General features: G+C 37.4%; 1 protein-coding gene across 1 annotated transcript in view; it reads left to right on the top strand.

Moving 5' to 3' along the window:
• Window positions 1–18,711, top strand: part of Cep112 (centrosomal protein 112) — a 468,121-nt gene that overhangs the window by 10,456 nt on the left and 438,954 nt on the right. Inside the window, 3 exon segments of the mRNA XM_052196570.1 lie at window positions 4,691–4,804; window positions 8,434–8,624; window positions 10,445–10,614. Coding sequence (XP_052052530.1) covers window positions 4,691–4,804; window positions 8,434–8,624; window positions 10,445–10,614 — 475 coding nt within the window.

Genomic DNA, 18,711 nt, shown 5'->3' with positions numbered 1-18,711 from the left:
TCATTAAGCTGGTAATGTATGCTCTCTCCATTTTCTTTTTGGAGGCACTCAGGGCTATGAGTTTTCCTCTTAGCACTGCTTTCATTGTGTCCCATAGATTTGGGTATGTTGTGTCTTCATTTTCATTGTGTTCTAAAAAGTCTTTCTTTCTTTATTTCTTCCTTTACCAAGGTATCATTGAATAGAATATTGTTCTGTTTCCACGTGCATGTGGGTTTTCTGTTGTTTTTGTTGCTATTGAAGAGCACTTTTACTCCATAGTGATGTGATAGGAGGCATGGGATTAGTTCGATCTTATTATATTTGTTGAGGTCTGTCTTGTGACCAAATTATATGGTCGATTTTGGAGAAGGTACCATGAGGTACTGAGAAAAAGGTATATTCTTTTGCTTTAGGATAGAATGTTCTATATATATCTGTTAAATCTAATTGGTCCAAAACTTCAATTAGTTTCATTGTGTCCTTGTTTAGTTTTTGTTTTCCTGATTGGTCCATTGAGGAAAGTGCAGTGTTGAAGTCACCCACAATTATTGTGTTAGGTGCAATGTGTGCTTTGAGCTTTAATAAAGTTTCTTTTACGAAAGAGGGTGCCCTTGCATTTGGAGCATAGATGTTTAGGATTGAGAGTTCTTCTTGTTGTATTTTTCCTTTGACCAACAAGAAGTGTCCCTCAGAGTCTCTTTTGATGACTTTGGGTTGAAAGTCAATTTTATCTGACATTAAAATGGCTATTGCAGCTTGTTTCCTGAGACTATTTGCTTGTAAAATTGTCTTCCAGCCTTTTACTCTAAGGTAGTGTTTGTCTTTGACCCTTAGGTGTGTTTCCTGTAAGCAGCAAAATGTAGGGTCCTGTTTACGTATCCAGTCAGTTAGTCTATGTCTTTTTATTGGGGCATTTAGTCCATTGATGTTAAGAGATATTAAGGAATAGTGATTGTTACTTCCTGTCATTTTTGACGTTATTTTTTAAATTTGATTGGTTAACTTCTTTTGGGTTTGATGAAAGGTTACTATCTTGCTTTTTACAGGGTGAAGTTTCCCTCCTTGTATTGGAGTTTTCCTCCTATTATCCTTTGTAGGGCTGGGTTTGTGGATAGATATTGGGTAAACTTGGTTTTGTCATGGAATATCTTAGTTTCTCCATCTACGGTGATTGAGAGTTTTGCTGGATATAGTAGTTTTGGCTGGCATTTGTGTTCTCTTAGAGTCTGCATGAGATCTGCCCAGGATCTTCTAGCCTTCATAGTCTCAGGTGAAAAGTCTGCTGTGATTCTGATAGGTCTTTCTTTATATGTTACTTGGCCTTTTTCTCTTACTGCCTTTAATATTCCTTCTTTGTTTAGTACATTTGGTGTTTTGATTATTATGTGACGGGAAGTATTTCTGTTCTGGTCCAGTCTGTTTGGAGTTCTGTAGGCTTCTTATATATTCATGGGCATCTCTCTCTTTAGGTTAGGGAAGTTTTCTTTCATAATTTTATTGAAGATATTTGCTAGCCCTTTAAGTTGTAAATCTTCACTCTCATCTATGCCTATAATCCTTAGGTTTGGTCTTCTCATTGTGTCCTGGATTTCCTGGATATTTTGGGTTACAAGCTTTTTGCGTTTTGCATTTTCATTAACTGTTGAGTCCATGGTTTCTATGGTATCTTCAGCATCTGAGATTCTTTCTTCTATCTCTTGTATTCTGTTGTTGATATTTGCATCTATGTCCCCTGATTTCTTCCCAAGGCTTTCTATCTCCAAAGTTGTCTCCCTTTGAGTTTTCTTAGTTGTTTCTACTTCTGATTTTAGATCCTGGATGGTTTTGCTTAGCTCCTTCACTTGCTTGTTTGTGCTTTCCTGTAATTCTTTAAGAGATTTTTGTGTTTCCTCTTTCATGACCTCAGCCTGTTGACCAAAGTTCTCCTGTATTTCTTTAAGTGTTTTTTGCGTTTCCTCATTATTGGCTTTTGTATTCTCCTGGATTTCTTTCAAGGATTTTTGTGTTTCCCTTGCAAGGGCTTCTAACTTTTGAGCCATTTTCTCCTCAATTTCTTTAAGTATGTCCTTCATGTGTTCCTGTACCAGCATCATGACCAGTGATTTTAAATCCGAATCTTGTTTTATTGGTGTGATGGGGTATCCAGGACATGCTGGTAAAGGAGAATTGGGTTCAGATGTTGCCATATTGCCTTGATTTCTGTTAGTGACGTTCCTGGGTTTGCCTTTTGCCATTTAGTTCTCACTGGTGTTAGTTGGCCTTGTCAATGCTGGACTCACCAGTCCAAGCTGCCCCTTCCCAGGTGGCCTCTGGGTGCTCACCAGGTCTCCCTCACTTCCTGGAGACCGAGTGCTGTGGCCCAGGCTGTTCAGATCCCAAAGCAGGCACCTGAAGGCTCCCGCTGGGGCCTGCTGGATTCACCTGAGCACACCGACTTCTCCCCGCTGGCCGCCCGGAAGCCCCTTTTGCCTCTTCCAGGACCTGGAGATGTGGTGTTGCCGCCCAGGCTGATCTGGATCCGGAAGCGGAGAGGTCTGAGGGCTACCGCCAGAGGCCTCCGGACTGGAGCCTAAGCTCTGTGCCACCGGAATTTAAGAATTTTAAGATTTTGGTATACAGTTTAGTGAATTTGTATAGTACAGATTTCTCAGTCTCTTCTACAATTCATGTATAGAATATCCCCAATGGAGGGGTTTTTTTGGTACTCATTTTTCTCTATTCAAACTGTCCTTCACTAGTGACCTCTGTGACCCACTGATTCTTCTCACTGCTGAAGGTTTTTCCTTTCCCAGGACCTGATATCATAGCAATGGACTTGTCACATAGTCGTTTCTTCACTGGAGTTGTTTTGTGGATCAGCATTCATTCTTGGTTGCTGTGTTAGTATCCATGATTATACTACACTTTGTGGGCTATTTCTATGGTTGATTTTTCTAAACAGTTACTGTAAGCACCACATATGCACGTTTTGTGTGAGTATAGCTTTTGCATTTCCTTTGAGATTTCTTTGGCCATATGGTAGGTGCATGATTAGCTTTGAAAGACACTGGCAAATTATTTCTGGAATGTCCCTGTCATTTCACACTCTGGCCAGCAATACATGAGAGTTCTGTGCTCTCCACCCTCACCAGCACTTTGCATTGCTTATCTGAGTTTTGACTGTCCTTGTGTTGTGTTGGAGTATTGCAGTATGGTTTTGGCTGAACATATTTTTATGTACACAAATTGTCATTATTTGTATTTCTTCTTTGGTCAAGGGATTGATGTAAAATATAATGTGAACTGACACATAGAATTTGGGCATGTTTGAGGGTTCAATACTGTATTTAAAATCATGTATACAATTTGCAGTGACCACAGGGTAGTTGGTGTAACCATCACTTCTGATACTTCAGATTTATTTATTTTCACCCTTTTTACTCTCTTTTAAAATTTATAACTGATTGCTGTCAGAAGGATGGTCCTTGTCAGTATTTTTATTGGATGTTCTTATTCTTCTGGCTAAATGTTGAGAGTTACTCATATTTTCTAAATTAATACTATTTTTTTCTGTGCTAACTGTTGAACCCAGGACCTTCCAGCATACAGCACTGAGCCACAACCCTACACACCTTTCCGTCCACTCAGTGCGCTATCGATTGAAGTTTATGTTTTTATTGCTTATTATTATTATTTTTTGATATAGAATAGAATTATTCTAGGGCATGTGGAGGTGAGTTATGAGGGTAGTAGAGGAAGAGAGAGAGAGAGAGGAGAGAGAGGAGAGAGAGGGAGAGAGAGAGAGGAGAGAGAGAGAGAGAGAGAGAGAGAGAGAGAGAGAGAGAGAGAGAGAGAGAGAGAGAGAGGAGAGAGGAGAGAGAGGAGAGAGAGAGGTAGAGGCTGGCCATGAGCACATGGAGAGGGGGAAGGGAAGGCAAGAGCGAGAGAGAGAGCTAGAGAGGGCCGGTGCTTAAGAAGTCAGGAGTTCATGCATTCCCACCCAGTCTCTAGTTTATTTCCTCAGTGTCTTAATAGAGTCTTTACAGATCAAAGCCTGCAGGACCATGTTTTTCTTTTTGGTGTGGTGTGGTGTGGTGTGGTGTGGTGTGGTGTGGTGTGTGTGTGTGTGTATGTTGAAGTTTAATATTGTGTTACAGTTTTTTTATTTTGTAGATAATTCTGTTTTTGCCTTAATAAAGTCATGGGGATCTTTTTCTTTATTTTCAGTATTTACAGTTTACACTTAGGTTCACTGTTAATTTAGAGTTAATTTACACATATAGTATAGCATTATTGTTATAGCGTTGTCTATTATAAAAACTGATATTTTTCTTTGATTATGCCTTTGTTGAAAATCAGGGGTCCCTATTTGTATTGGTCCATTTTGTGTTCTCTGTTCTGTTTTTCTGGTCTGTTTGGTCTCTAGGCAGTCCCATAATGTCTTGACTACTGTAACATATCTTAAAATAAGGTGATATGAGTCCTCTGATTTTTTTCTTCTCCAAAATTGTTGCTGCTATGCTGATTCTATTATGTTTTCATACATTCTAGAATTAGCATGTCCGTATTTGCAACAAATGTCCCTGAATTTTGATTGGAACTCACTGTATAGCAGTCATTTTAAGGAGGACTGGTGTTTAATTGACAAGCTTTCTTTAATGTATTTTAATCATAGTTTCATGGCTTTTCTCATACAGATACTTGATGCTTAATTTTAACTCTTTCACAGACAGGATTGTGGAAATGGGAAGTGAAGAAGAAAAATGGGAGAAGCTAGATGCAGAATTTGATCACTTTGTGGTAGATATGAAGCCCTTTGTTCTAAAATTACCCCACAGGTCAGGTAAGATTACTTTGTTTGAAATTTGCTTGAAACTAGCCTCTACTTGCTTTTGAGCTATTCTTGCTATGTAGTCCTGGCTGGATTGGTTTTCACTATATAGCCCAGGATATCCTCCTGGCAATCTAACTGCCCCAACCTTCCCAGCACTTGGATTATAGGCGTGTGCCAGCATATGTAGCTGACATTGTATTCTTAAAATTAAAAATAATATTATGAAATCTGACCAGTTGTATTAGCTATTACTTGTTTTATCTTTGCTATGACAAAATCCTGTCAGATGGAAATTAAGAACTTGTGGCTCACAGTCTGAGGCTAGGGCTTGTCAGGGTAGGAGGTCATGTTGGCAGGAGCCTGGTCACATTGACTCTACCGTCAGGCAGATGAGGGAAGTGGCTGCCCTTTGAGCTTGCCTTTCCCTTTATCCTGTCTGGGTCCTCCAGCCCTTGGAGTAGTGCTGCCCACCCGCAGCATGGGTCTTCCTCAGTTAAATCATTCTGGAAACACCCTCATAAATTCACCCAGAAATGTGTTTCCATAGAAGAGATTCTAAGTCTCTTCAATAAGGTTAACTGTTATACAAGTGAACCATCAAAATGGAACTAATGTTGAAATTCCCTTTTAAAAGAAGTTCCTTGACTCTAGTTTTTACCACTGATGTAGAACTGTGTACACTGAACTGTTCGAGCATCAAGAAAGCTTGAGTGCCAGTGTCCTCTAAGCTTTGGCTTAGAGATGTGATGATGTGTCATGTGTCCTGAGGTAAAGCACGGAGTCACAAAGTTAGGGACTTCTGCTTCTTCACTGTCCTCCTCCTCCTCTGGAAATGACGCACATTTCTGAAGCCACTGTGACCTCTGCCTCTGATTGATTAACTGATATGAGCAACTAGAAATGACATTTGCTGCGGTCATACTCCTCATTTCTGTCCTATTATCCCTATTTTTGGAACCAGAGTCTTTGTTTCACAATAGTCATTTACATTTATTTAAGGCATCAAAGGGCAGTTTTATAGAATATAGGGGTTTAAAGTGATCTCTAAGCTGTGAGGGTCATATTGACTATGAAGGAAATTCAGGGTTGGCAGGCGTTGAGTAGGGAATGTGAAGTTGGGCCAAGAAGCTGTGGTTTTTATTTCTTCCAAGTTCTCATTTCTATGAGATATCTGAGTGGACTTATGTCCAAAGTGAGGCACTGACATAATCCTTCAGACTGATCATAGGAGCTATCCTGAGAGACAGTGTGACACAGGGTGATGCCCCCTGCTCAGCCACTGCACTGCATCATGCAGTTCAATGTGAACCTTCTCTAGCCTTCCCTTGAACTGCCTTCTGCTTCTTTCTCTGCCTTGTGGGTCCTCAGCCTTTCCTTTCTCTGTCACTCTTCCCATCTCATGGCTTCCAGTTCCTTCAAATGGGCTGACCAAGATGACTTCTGTGTACATCGTCTTCTGATAGTCACTACTTTTTAAAAATTACCACAAATTAATTGTACAAAGCAATGGGTTTCATGATGACAGCCCCAGCCCTGTGTGAACATTGTATTTACTTTGCTATGGCCCTTCCCTTTACTATCCTCCCTCGCCTACCCCCTGCTGCTGCTCTTCCTTTCCTTTCCATGTGGTCTTTTTAAGTCTAGATTTTGTGTATGAGGGAAAATATGTGATATTTGTCTTTTTGAATCTGGTCTGATTTGCTTAGCATAATCATCATCATCATCATCATCATCATCTGTAGTTCATTTCATTTTCCTATAGATGACATGATTTTGCTTTTATGTCTGAATAAAATCATACTGTATATACATAACATATTTTTAAAATTCATTTTCCTACTGATGGACAGACACCTACTTTGATTCCATAACTTTATAATTACTATTTTTTACTTTTTTTGGGGTTTGGATCTGCCAATTAAGAAAGTTTATATTAGAATTTCCTATTATAAATGTATCTCAAATCAAACCATTCTCATATTTTGTCTTCATTTAAAAATAAATTTTAGGTTAAATATAGATTCAAACACATTGTCTATAGGTAACATTCATAACTTTTACTATTTCATAATAAACATGTAGCAACTCATATCCTATTTAAGAATTAGAAATGTGGGAGTTGGAGAGATGTCTCAGTGGTTAAGAACATTGACTGCTATTCCAAAGGTCCTGAGTTCAAATTCCAGCAACCACATGGTGGCTCACAACCATCTGTAATGAGATCTGACTCCCTCTTCTGGAGTGCCTAAGACAGCTACAGTGTACTTACATATAAATAAATACATCTAAAAAAAAAAAAGAATTAGAAATGTGTACCAGCTAGCTCATCTAGTGTTACAGTTAAATCTGACAGTGGGCTTGTCTTATCATTTTAAATAGAGAACCAAGCTTCCCACTAATCAATGTGTGTACATTGTGTGTTACAATTGTAACCATAGTGTGTACATTGACTATGAGGAAGATGCCAGTTTGGTATAAGACATGAAGAAAACACATATTTTCCAACTATTTGCTCAAGCTTCTCAGTTCCACTTCTGTATTTTCTTTTTGCATAAAGTACATTGGATATTCATAAAGTTTGTTTGGTGATCATATAATTTTCAAAGCAAAAATACATACTTAAAAAAAAGGCCTACCCCTCATACTTATGGTGACATTACAAAGTGGTAAATCCAGCCTTAGTGTTTTTTTTTAAAAAACAATAAATGAACACGACCTTTATAAGCCAAAAGATTACTGATTTGTATAATATGTATAATCCACAAATTGAGTTAGACTGATAAAAATATCAGAGTAGTATTTGTGAGAGTTAAAAAATCCTGTGTTACAGCAAGATAATACACTCAGTGGGTCATTATATGTGGATTAAACTGCTACATTTTTAGGTAGACTTTTTAAAAGGATAATTATTTCATGAAATTACACATAAATAGTACTCAATTATTTTAGAGATAGTAAAAGAAAACCTTAAATCAGCTACAAATCCCTTGAAATTATTGGCTTTAATAGATAAAATGTTTGGATTTAATTTTGTGGACAGTATGTACTGCTTGGTAGTCAGAGGTTGTGCCTTATTTTTGTATGTTTGTATAATTAGGAGCTAGAAATGGCTTTTTCAGTATGTTGAAAGTAATTTTATTGCTGCAAAATTGCAACAAAATTTTACCTAAAAGCATGTTTGGTAGTATTCAGAGATCTTTATTAACTTTCAAAGATAGCTTATAGGAGTCTTTTTTTTATGAAAAAAACAAAAAACAAAAAAACGTGTTTACATTTGTGTTGCCCAACTGCAAGTAACTAATAAAGTTACACTCTAGCCTGGTAGTAGACAGTCTGTTGTCCAGCCTACACCCATTTTCCATTGTTCCTGTAAATTTTTATTGGAATGTAGCCATTTGCTTGTGTATGGTTTATTAATGCTTTCTTGGTAAGGTGGCTAGAGTAAGCTAAGCCAGGAATTACATGGCCTAGACAGCTTGAGGCATGTACAGTTGGGCCCTTCACAAAAGTTGGCTGACCCTTGCTCTAGATTAGAGTAGGTACTTATAATTTATATTATATTATAAATTATAAGGGCCTTTATAATTTAATGTTATCATTGGAACATTAGGTTTCACATAGTTCTTATATACTTACAGAACGGCAGAGATGTGCTCTTTGGATCAGAAAGCTGTGTGAGCCCTCAGGAACAGGATCTGGACTCATGGGTAGGAAGAATCGAAACCTGTATGCAAAGCTGTTACTGCATATGCTTAGGCGAGGAGTACTTGAAGGCCCTTTTACACACCGCCCTGAGCCAGGAACGCTGAAAACATTACCATCATACATGGTAGGTACCAGTGACCGCAATAACTTTCATTTCTTTAAAAGTGAGTGTGATTTATCATCCCTTTGGGTATGGAAGTAATACTGAGATATATGTGCTACACAATACATAAGTTAAAACTTTTTTTCTCACTCATTTTTTCCCATTTTCACTAGATACATTATTCTGTTATATTTTACTCACTTAGATTCCATTATATAAAAACAAATTTTAAAGCTGACCTTAATTACTTACTAATTTTCAAATTTGACTCTTAATATTTAAATACTTCAGTAAATTCTAGCTTATTAATTTGTTACTATGTTATTTAATATATATCTGTTTAATGGCTGTTGGAATTTTCTAGTCTGTTGAAACAGTAGTTAGAATTTAAAAGTGGTTTTCTATTGTTGCTTTATTTATTATCTTCTTTGTTACAAGGAACTTATTTTATTGCTGGTTGATGAATTGTCCCTGTCTTGATCCTTGTAAACATAAATTTGTCCTTTTGTTTGTGTGGTTTTTGAGTATGATATATGCCTAACTGTAGTTGAATACATATACACACACAAAACACACACACACACACACACACACACACACACACACACACACACAGAGATTTTGCAGGAGATAGAGGAACAGAGATTATAAGAGTTTATTATAGCACCTTAGACTAGCACTCAATTTAAAGCTTATTTATGGAATTTTCCACTTACTGTATCAGACCATGGTTTATTGTAGATAACTCAAACCATGGAAAGAGAAGCAGTATGTAAGCAAGAAAATTGTATCTCACCAAAGAAGAAATCATCCTCCATTCTATTTACAATAGAGGGTCATGTGTACTATTTTCTGAAGAGTAGCCCCTTGAAGATTTCTGTGTTGACTTAGTTAAGTGTTACTCATGTAGAGTTTTCTTTAGGAGCATATTACACAGCCTGGCTTATTCAAACTAATGGGCTATGTCATCTCAGTGTCTAAAATAGATTATTTTCTGAAGTATATTACATCTCAAGATATGAATATAGTGTCTTATTTTTCCATTCACTATCAATTTCATAGAGTTGTAGGGAAGGGCTTTATTTTACAGATGATAATAAGAAAGCCTGGAGCTTTGTCTTGGCCTCCCAAGGAGTGAGCATTGTGGTTGGAACCAAATCCCATGCTTCTGATTTTGTATTTCCCACCTCACCGAGGGATTATTAATTTTAGTTTTAATTTCTGGCACGTCTTAATTGTGGCCACTCCAAATATTTATTTTGTGTATTTGTGTGTTCACATGTGCAGATTGATTGTTACAGGGATAAAAAGAGTAGGACATAATTTAAAAAGTTTTCCATTTAACTATAAAGCAGTGATACTTAACATGTGGGTCATGCCCCATTTGATAAATCTGTTTCCAAAAACATTTACATTATGATTCATAACTGAAAAATTACAGTTATGAAGTGGCAGCAAAATAATTTTATGGTTGGCGTCACCATAACATGAAGAACTGTATTAAAGGTCACAGCATTGAGAAGGCTGAGAACCACTGCTATAAATCTAATAGCACTTCCTTAAAGAAATAATTATCCCAGATTTACCTGCTGGGTAATTATCCTGTTCATTAGGTTTCTTATATAGTAGAACATAACTGAAAAGTAAATATATTAACCATCTTATTTAATATTTCATGATGTATTATGTATTGAATGATAAATTTTATATATTTCTCTGTCATGGAATTTAAACTGAATATTCGAAGAGCTTTTGCCAAACTTAAAAATTGATGGAAATTTTAAGTGTGTTTTCTATAGTAACATTTTGTAAGAATGATTTCTTTGATATTTAAAAACCAGTCCATCTATTTTGATGAACCAAATCCAGCACAACCAAAAGATTCAAGCCCAGAGAAGTTACCTGACTGGGTAATGGGTGAGCTGGAGCCAGGTGAGCAGAGATTGAGTGACTCATGGCAATCTTCTGGAGAGGACCACACACTCGTGCTGTCAGCAAGTGATGCTCACAGGTACGCCAAGACATTATGTTTTAAGGTTTGAAAAACTTTTCTTTTGCAACTGGTTCATATATTGAAGCTTTTTTTCTTTTTTAGTAGTAAGGATTTGGTTTACTTTATATTTTCACTAATGTTGAGTAGATGTTAGGTAGGTAAAAATAACAGGCTTTAAAATTTACTACATAGTTAAGATTATGTTACATTTTAAGCCATTTAAGGGAATATCTGTTCCCTTCCCCCACCCCGTGTGTGTGTGTGTGTGTGTGTGTGTGTGTGTGTGTGTGTGTATTTTGTTGTTTGGAAAGTATGCCTGAGAATCTTAAGTAACACAACTGTCTTAGTTAAGGTTTTACTGCTGTGAACAGACACCATGGCCAAAGCAACTCTTATAAGGCAACATTTAATTGGGGCTGGCTTATAGGTTCAGAGGTTCAGTCCATTATCATCAAGGTATCAAGGTGGGAGCATGGCAGCATCCAGGCAGGCATGGAATAGGAGGAGCTTAGAGTTTTACATCTTCATCTGAAGCCATTAGGAGAAGACTGGCTCCCACATGGCTAGGAGGAGGGTCTCAAAGCCTACCCTCAAGTTGAGACACTTCCTCCAACAAGGCCACACCTCCTAATAGTGCCAGTCCCTGGGCCAAGCATATTCTAACCATCACAACAACTACATGTTTTCCTTTAGGACAGCATTATCAACAAATGTAACATTCTGCCCACAGCCATGTTGCATCTTCTGCGTAAACACCTCTCCTTCCACAAACCCCTGAGTGGTGCTCACTATTTTCATTTAACGAAGTAAGAATATAAATATGACCCAATTCAACTGCCTTTTTAGTAGAGTATGAAGCCTATTTTTCATACAAATAAAAATAAACTTATAAGTTATAAAAATGTACCAAAAGACTGTTATTATTGCCGTGTAATTTTTGGCCTTTAAGAGGGAGACATTAAAATTTGTTTTTTATTAAATTTTGATTTTTCCTGTTGACATTGGAGTTTCTTGAAATGTTAAAATATTGGATAGTGTCAGCTGACATGTACCACACTTTATATTTCACTTCTGGCCATTATTTTGGTAATTTTAATTTTATAAACTTGTTTCTGTTAAAAAAGCAGACTTTCTTGTCCATTGTAATTTCTTTCATCTATTTCTTATTAAATGTGGAAATGTTATTTGTAATTGAAAGTGCATCCACTGTAGATGTTGTCTGATGGTGTGTCTTTTAGACTTGAGATATTATGAAGGGGGTGAATGGTTGAATACAACTAAAGAGTCCATGAAATAATTTTATAAGAAAAAGGTAGCAAATGAGAATGGAGAAGCCATAAAAGAAGAATAGTGTCTTCAAGATTTTTTTGGATCTGTCAATATTAATAATCAGTTCTTTTTTTGGTCTTCCTAAAAATGTAAAAATCTGGTAATCTTTTTGTAAGCTAGCCATGGGGTCATATATTATAGATAAGTAGTTATAATCGGTCACTCTATTGCTGTAGTGTGCTGTTACTGAGTTTTATATTTTGTATGCATTAGTGAGTATGAACCTTTTTCTTTAAACATACTTTAAAATAAAGTATTTTTCTGTTTTCAGAAACATACATATATTTTCTGAAATATATATATATTTCTCTGTACAGTAAAAATACTTATATACAAGTATTTTTCTGTAAGTATAAAGCTTATATATATTAGTGTACATATATATATATATACTATTACATGTATATATAATATATATGGATCAAAAAATTCAAGAAGGGAAGGGCTGTTATGAGTTTGCAGAAGTGCCAGGTTTGGCAGCGTTGTCACTTACCTGTGGCCTGCTGCAGTCCTATGGCTGTGACCCATAACTTGTTTCAGATGTATGGGAAAAGTGCACACATAGTTCTCTTGTACTAGGCATGTACCATTGTGTAGATGCTTGTGAAGACTGATATCTGCAGAAAAGAAGGATTCAGGATCAGAAAGACCTAACAGGAGTCTAGGTAATGGACATTTTCTTCTTTGGACCACAAAATAAATTTTGAGAAAAATACAGTGAAAATATTCTTTTTAAAAAAGGATTTATTTTTATTTATGTGTATGCATCTTTGTTGAATATATGACATCTGTGGGGTCCCCAAGGGGTAACCAGAAATGGGAAATGGATTCCCTGAACTGCAGTAACTTTCAGTTGTGAGCTTCCCGACTTGGTTGCTGGGATCCAAAATAGGGTCCTCTGAAAGAGCAGCAAGAACTCTAAACTGCCGAATTCTCTCTAGCTCCAGTGCTAATAATATCTATGTATCACCCAGTCACTTGTCTGCAAAATGAAAACATAACAAAATCTACACATTAAGAAGTAATCTGTCTTTTGGTCCACTGTATTAGCTACTTTTTTTTTACCGCTGGGACAAAATATTTGATAAAAGCTATTTAAGAAGGGAGGGGCTTGTTCTAGATCAGTGTGAGGGGACAGAGTTTGTCGTTTCAGTGCAGGCTTGTTAGCAGGAGCAGGAGCTGTCTGGTCACACTGTGTATGCTGTCGGTGTTCTGCTTCTCTCCCTTGTTAGCCCAGCCCATGGGAGACTCTGCCCATATTTTGGTGGGACTTCCCTTCAGTTAAGTCTCTTTGGAAATCTTTTTGCAGATATGCTCAGAAGAATATCTCCTGTATGATTCCAGATCTTATCCACCTAACTGTGAATTAACCATCACTGCTATCTATAACAAATGAATTTTAATGACAGATGGTTACTTGATTACGGCATGTTATTGATTAAACGTTAAGCAAATGAAAAGCTGTCTGTCTGATGCTGTCATCAGTCCCATCCAGCCTCACAGCCTCACAGCCAAGCCAGTTCCGGTGACACTGGGACTTCTTCCTGTAGGCCCCATGACTCTCTGTTGCACTCCTCCCCTTTGCAAATATTTAATGTCTGTCTTTTGTGGTAGTCCAATTTTTTAAGGTAGGAATTGTGTTTTTCATATTTGTGATTTATTTTCAATTTCTCATAGCAAATGGAAGCATGTTAGAAATTTTCCAAGTCATTATATTCATTCAGTTGGGTTACCTGTATGCTTGGTTATTAGTTACTGCTACATATTTAATTCACTGTGAAGAAAGACCTTATAAGGTAGGTAAAAGGTAGACCTTATAATAAGGCAGGTGTAATGGTTCAAAAGAATTTTAAAATTGAACTTTTAGAAAATGAAGAGGGAAGGATAGACTTTAGAAAATGGTGGAGGACGCATAGTCATGCACTATAAAGATGCCTGTGCACACTGAGACCCAGCACTGAAGGAGCCAGAAAGGACGTGCCAAAAGGCCAGTGCCATGAGGTTGATGGTCACTTAGGGTCATGAGGTACTTCTTAATATTTTGTACTCTTTTAATAATCATGGCTTCATTTATTTTAACATTTAAATTTTATTGAAGTTTTAATCATACAAATATTACTTAATGGATATTTGTCATTTTACATACATGGAGACATTTAAAAACTAAAACTAATATTTATTTTGGCTAAAGTTACAAAGATTGGTTTGAAGGCTGACTCCATGTGTGCCTTCACTCCCTGTGGAGCTGGGGAGCCCACCAGGCCCCGCGTTCACTTTCACCTTCGTCTAAGGCAGCACCTTTACTCCGAGTGGTCATACTGTGCTAACGAAGAAGTTGGTATCTGTTAATGTTGACCTACTACATCTAATAACTTCTGTAAGAAATTGTTTTAAAAAGTTTAAGAGGCTTATAATATTTGACACATGTATGTTTTTATAGTGAATAATTTATTGTTACTTAGAACTGAAGTTTAATGCTGCCTCATAAATTTTACAGCCACTTCAACTTGTCCTTTGAAAAACCTCTTTAATCTTAAAAGATCTCCCCCTTAGTGTTTCTGTTTTGATCACTTTATAAAACCCCGCTTTACTTAGACCTTTTTGTGTGTGAAGCATTTCTAATGGCATTGTAGATTATGCTGTTTGTGCCCTAGCCTTTTTATATTATTAAAGATGCAGAATCCTTTTGAAGCCTTTTTGTTAGGATCCCTATTCAGGAGAGATGACACCTTCCTTTACCTTTATTCTTTTGTAGGCTTGTAGCAGCCTCGCTTCAGACTCCCTAGAAGGATTATGAGGCCACATCCTAGCTCTTGTTATCACGCTTCCTTTTTGTCCCCCCAAATGCAGCATGCATTAGTATATTTAGCATTTTACACCAAAAACTCCAGTAACAGTCCTCAGTTTCTCCTTTGCTTGCTTTTTTTCATATTTCTTGGGTAACATTCACATTATTACCCATGTTTTCTTTTAGGACCCACTGAACTAAATGGTATTATTATCAAAATTCTGCTATTATATTTTTGTGTTTAGAATCTGGCTTTTTTCTTGACAAAGAAATACTGTAGTTGTATTTGACCTATTTTTATGATGGGTGTCTTTAAGGTAGCCCTCAGAACTTGATTCCTGATATTCTTTGTATAATTTCCTCCTCATGGACATGGGCAGGGCCTGTGACTTGTTTCTAGTCAATAGAGAATGGCAATGGTGATTTCCTTGTGTGTCAGCATGGTCTTACTGCTGTAGCCTTTGTTGACTTTGAAGAAGTAGCTTTCATGATTCATGTAGCCACAGGGAACTGAATGCTGAGAATCATGGAAACAGGGAAGTGGATCTTTCTATAGTTGAGTCTCCAAATGAAAACATAGCTCTCAGCAAATCATGGTTGAAGGCTTATGAGGTCACAAACAGAGAACCTATCCTGCTGTTCCTAGACTTTATCAAGTGTCTTGTGTAACCATACATTATGACTGCAGACTTTATCTTAGTGTAGAAAGCTGTGAATACTTGTGGAAGCTTCAGTGTAGAGTATGCAGAATGAAAGGCCAAGGATTTTATGTTCTTTCTTTCCCACTTTCCTCATGAGAGGAAATCCAGAGACAATTGGCACATGCTGTCTCTAATGGACACTCCACGCCTGTGCCTGTGGGGGAAGAAGTTACGAAGTGTTAGGGCTGCTCTGTAACTTTCTCTGTTTTTACTTAGGTCTCAAAACCACTGACACGTAGCTTTTAAAAGTATACTGCATTCCATTCTTTATTATTATAAAGAATGCTTTGGTTCACACCTTAATGCCTAGCTCATTGTGTTTCTTGGTTTGAAACATACCTGGGATTTGTTTTAATCAAGTATAATCAGATAATATGGAGATAGCTACCTTTTAAGGAGAGCTTGTCATTCAGATTCTAAGAGGAAGTGCCATGTCCTGCAGGGCTGTGTGGAGAGGCCTAGGTTTTGCTCCAGAGGCAGAAGGAGCAAAGGTAACAAACACATAGGTATGAATTAAAACACAGATGTTCAGATAGTGGTTGGGGCTTTAAAATATGATTTCCATGAGATACGATGGAGGTAAACAACTTTGGCTGTTAGTTTGGCCCAGCTCTTAAAGATACTAGTTCATCAGTTTTAGTATCAAGAATAGATGTACACACTTCATCTGTTTTAGACTATAATGGATTCCTAGAAGATGAATTGCTCTATTTGTGGGATTATTTGTTGATTTAATATATTGTATGATGGTTTAAAATAGTATATATGGGCTATTTTAAGATGTATAAAGTTCTAAAAAGTTCATAGAGGTATAAAACACTTGTATATACAAGCAGTCTCAGGAGCCCACAGGGCTTTTTCAGCAGTGTCTAGTACTGGAACGGGTTGTGTTTCTAGGATACTCTTATCTACAAGTAGCTTAGGCAGAAAACAGTAATTTCATTTTTTTTTAAAAGTTTGTATTCATGTAATATTATGTATATGGGTGTTTTGCTTGCATGCCTAGCTTATGTGCAGTGTGCATGCAGTGCCTGTAGAGGCTAGAAGAGGTCCCCAGTCAGGTCCCCAGGCACTATAGTTATATGTGCATAAGAGTTGCCCTGTAGGTTCCAGAAACTGAATCTGTGTTCTTTGGAAAAGCAGCCTGTGCTCTTAACCACTGAGCCACCTTTCCAGCCCTTTTGTCTGTGATTTACTCTGTGCCACTCCAGAAATCTGGACAGATTCCTTTGTCCTTAGTTGTTAGTTGTTTCCTGGTCTGCCTTGGTTAAAATCCTACTTCTGATAACTTGGCAGCCATCTGTCCTCAGGTAAATTACCTAATTACTTTAAACACAAGTGTCATCATGTTGTAAGATGAGGTTGTATGGAACTCAGTGTCAGGATAAAGTGAAACAACATAGGAATTACTGAGTATCAGCTGCGGCCACTCCCATTGGTGGCCTGGTGGTTGCTGTTGTCACAGTCCATTCAAGGACTTACTTGACAGTTTGACTGTCCTTCCAAAGGAGTCTCAAATCTACTAGTCATCGACCGTTTTCAACTTCTAGAAGCCTGAGTGTATTCTCCAAATAAAGCAAATTGATACTCAGGTGGAAAGGTTCTGTTTGTAACTGCACACTATCAAATGAGGTTGTTGTGATTATTATTTTTGTTTGTTTTTGAGACAGGAGCTCATGTATCAAGGAATGGCCTTGAACTTTCCAAGTAGCTGAGAATGAGTTTGAGCTTCTGATCTCCTTGCTTCCACCTCCTGGAGTGTGCTTATGGACTTAAGTGGTCCTGGGGATCAAATGCGGGACCTCCTGCAAAATAGGCAAGCACTCAACCGCTCTGCATCCCCAGCCTCCAAATTGGTGAAAGATTTTCAGAGATGATTTGTAGACATGTTCATTCAAGGGAATTAGTTAATTCCACTTTCTAGGGTCCGAGGACACAGTGTGCTGCACTGTGCTGTACGTACATTTGCAGCTGTGTAGGTAATGTGTAGATACTACTTCATGTCATTTCTGTATTTTTTCATGTTCTATCTCAAAGAGAATATAAAGCTCTCAGGTTGCATTTTTACAATTCTATGAAAGGGATTTTGAATTTTAAAAATGAGTATTATTATTTCTGTAATTTTTCAGTGCAATATGATATTTCTGATAGTTTGTCTCCAAGGCTTACTTGGAATCTGGGATAGAACAAGATGGAAAAGAATACCTATTTAATACCACTTATTTTTTTTATTGGAGAGTGTAATTAAAAATCGGGTGTTACTATTGCTGACTTTGTTTATGTGTGTGGATGTATGCCCATGTTTTTGTGGCTTGTGCATGTGTGTGTTTGTGCATGTGGAGGCCAGAGGTGGATGCTGGGTCTTTCTCAATCCCTTTCTACTTTATTTTTTGAGACGGGGTTATCACTAAACTAGGGTCTGTTGCTGAGCCTGGAGCTCACTGCTTGGCTAGGCTGGCTGGCTAGTAAGATGATGATATCTGTCTGTCAATGCTTCCAAAATCTTGGAATTTCAGTGTTGCCTCTCCAGTGTTTTAATGTGGTGGTTGGGATAAACTCTCAAATTATCATATTTGTATACCATAAAATTTAACAACTAAACTATCGCCTCAGCCTTACTACTTTTGGCTTCTTAAAATAAAATACTTTATGCCTATATGAAGGTAAATCACTCAATAAAAATATTATTACATTATTTAAAGTTTTCTAGTTAAAACTGTACAAAAAGAGAGGGTGCACTGGATAGATAGTTTCATATCAACTTGACACAGCTAAACTCATCTGAAAGGAGAGCAAATCAATTGAGAAAATGCCTCTATAGTAGAATGTTTTCTTAATTAGTGATTGATGGGAGATGGCCCAGCTCATTATGGGTGGTACCTTCCCTTGGGTTCTGAAAGAAAGCACTCTGAGCAAGCATGGGGAGCAAGCCAGTCAGCAGCAGCCCTCCATGGCTTCTGCATCAGCCCCTGCCTGCAGGTTCCTGCCCTGCCTGAGTTCCTGTCCTTACTGCCTTTGATGATGAGCAGTGCTGTGGAAGTGTGAGCCAAATAGAAGAAGCCCTTTCCTCTACACATTTTTTTGGTTATGGTGTTTGTTTCATCACAGTGGTTATAAACCTAAGACAGAGACTGAAGGGGATTAAAGTGTAATAAATTCTGACCTCCGAATACTACTTCACAGTGGAGGAAGCATATCACTTCTGGTTATTGTAGATAAGTTCAATTTGTTGGTGGGAAATTATTTCTTTAGTTTTCCTTATGTATCATTTTATAAGGAGTCTAGATTATTTAAAAC

The sequence above is a fragment of the Apodemus sylvaticus genome, chromosome 10 (genome assembly GCF_947179515.1).
Source record: "Apodemus sylvaticus chromosome 10, mApoSyl1.1, whole genome shotgun sequence".
Lineage (NCBI taxonomy): Eukaryota > Metazoa > Chordata > Mammalia > Rodentia > Muridae > Apodemus > Apodemus sylvaticus.
The sequence above is the reverse complement of the archived record's forward strand: the minus strand, read 5'-3'. Positions and strand labels throughout refer to the sequence as shown.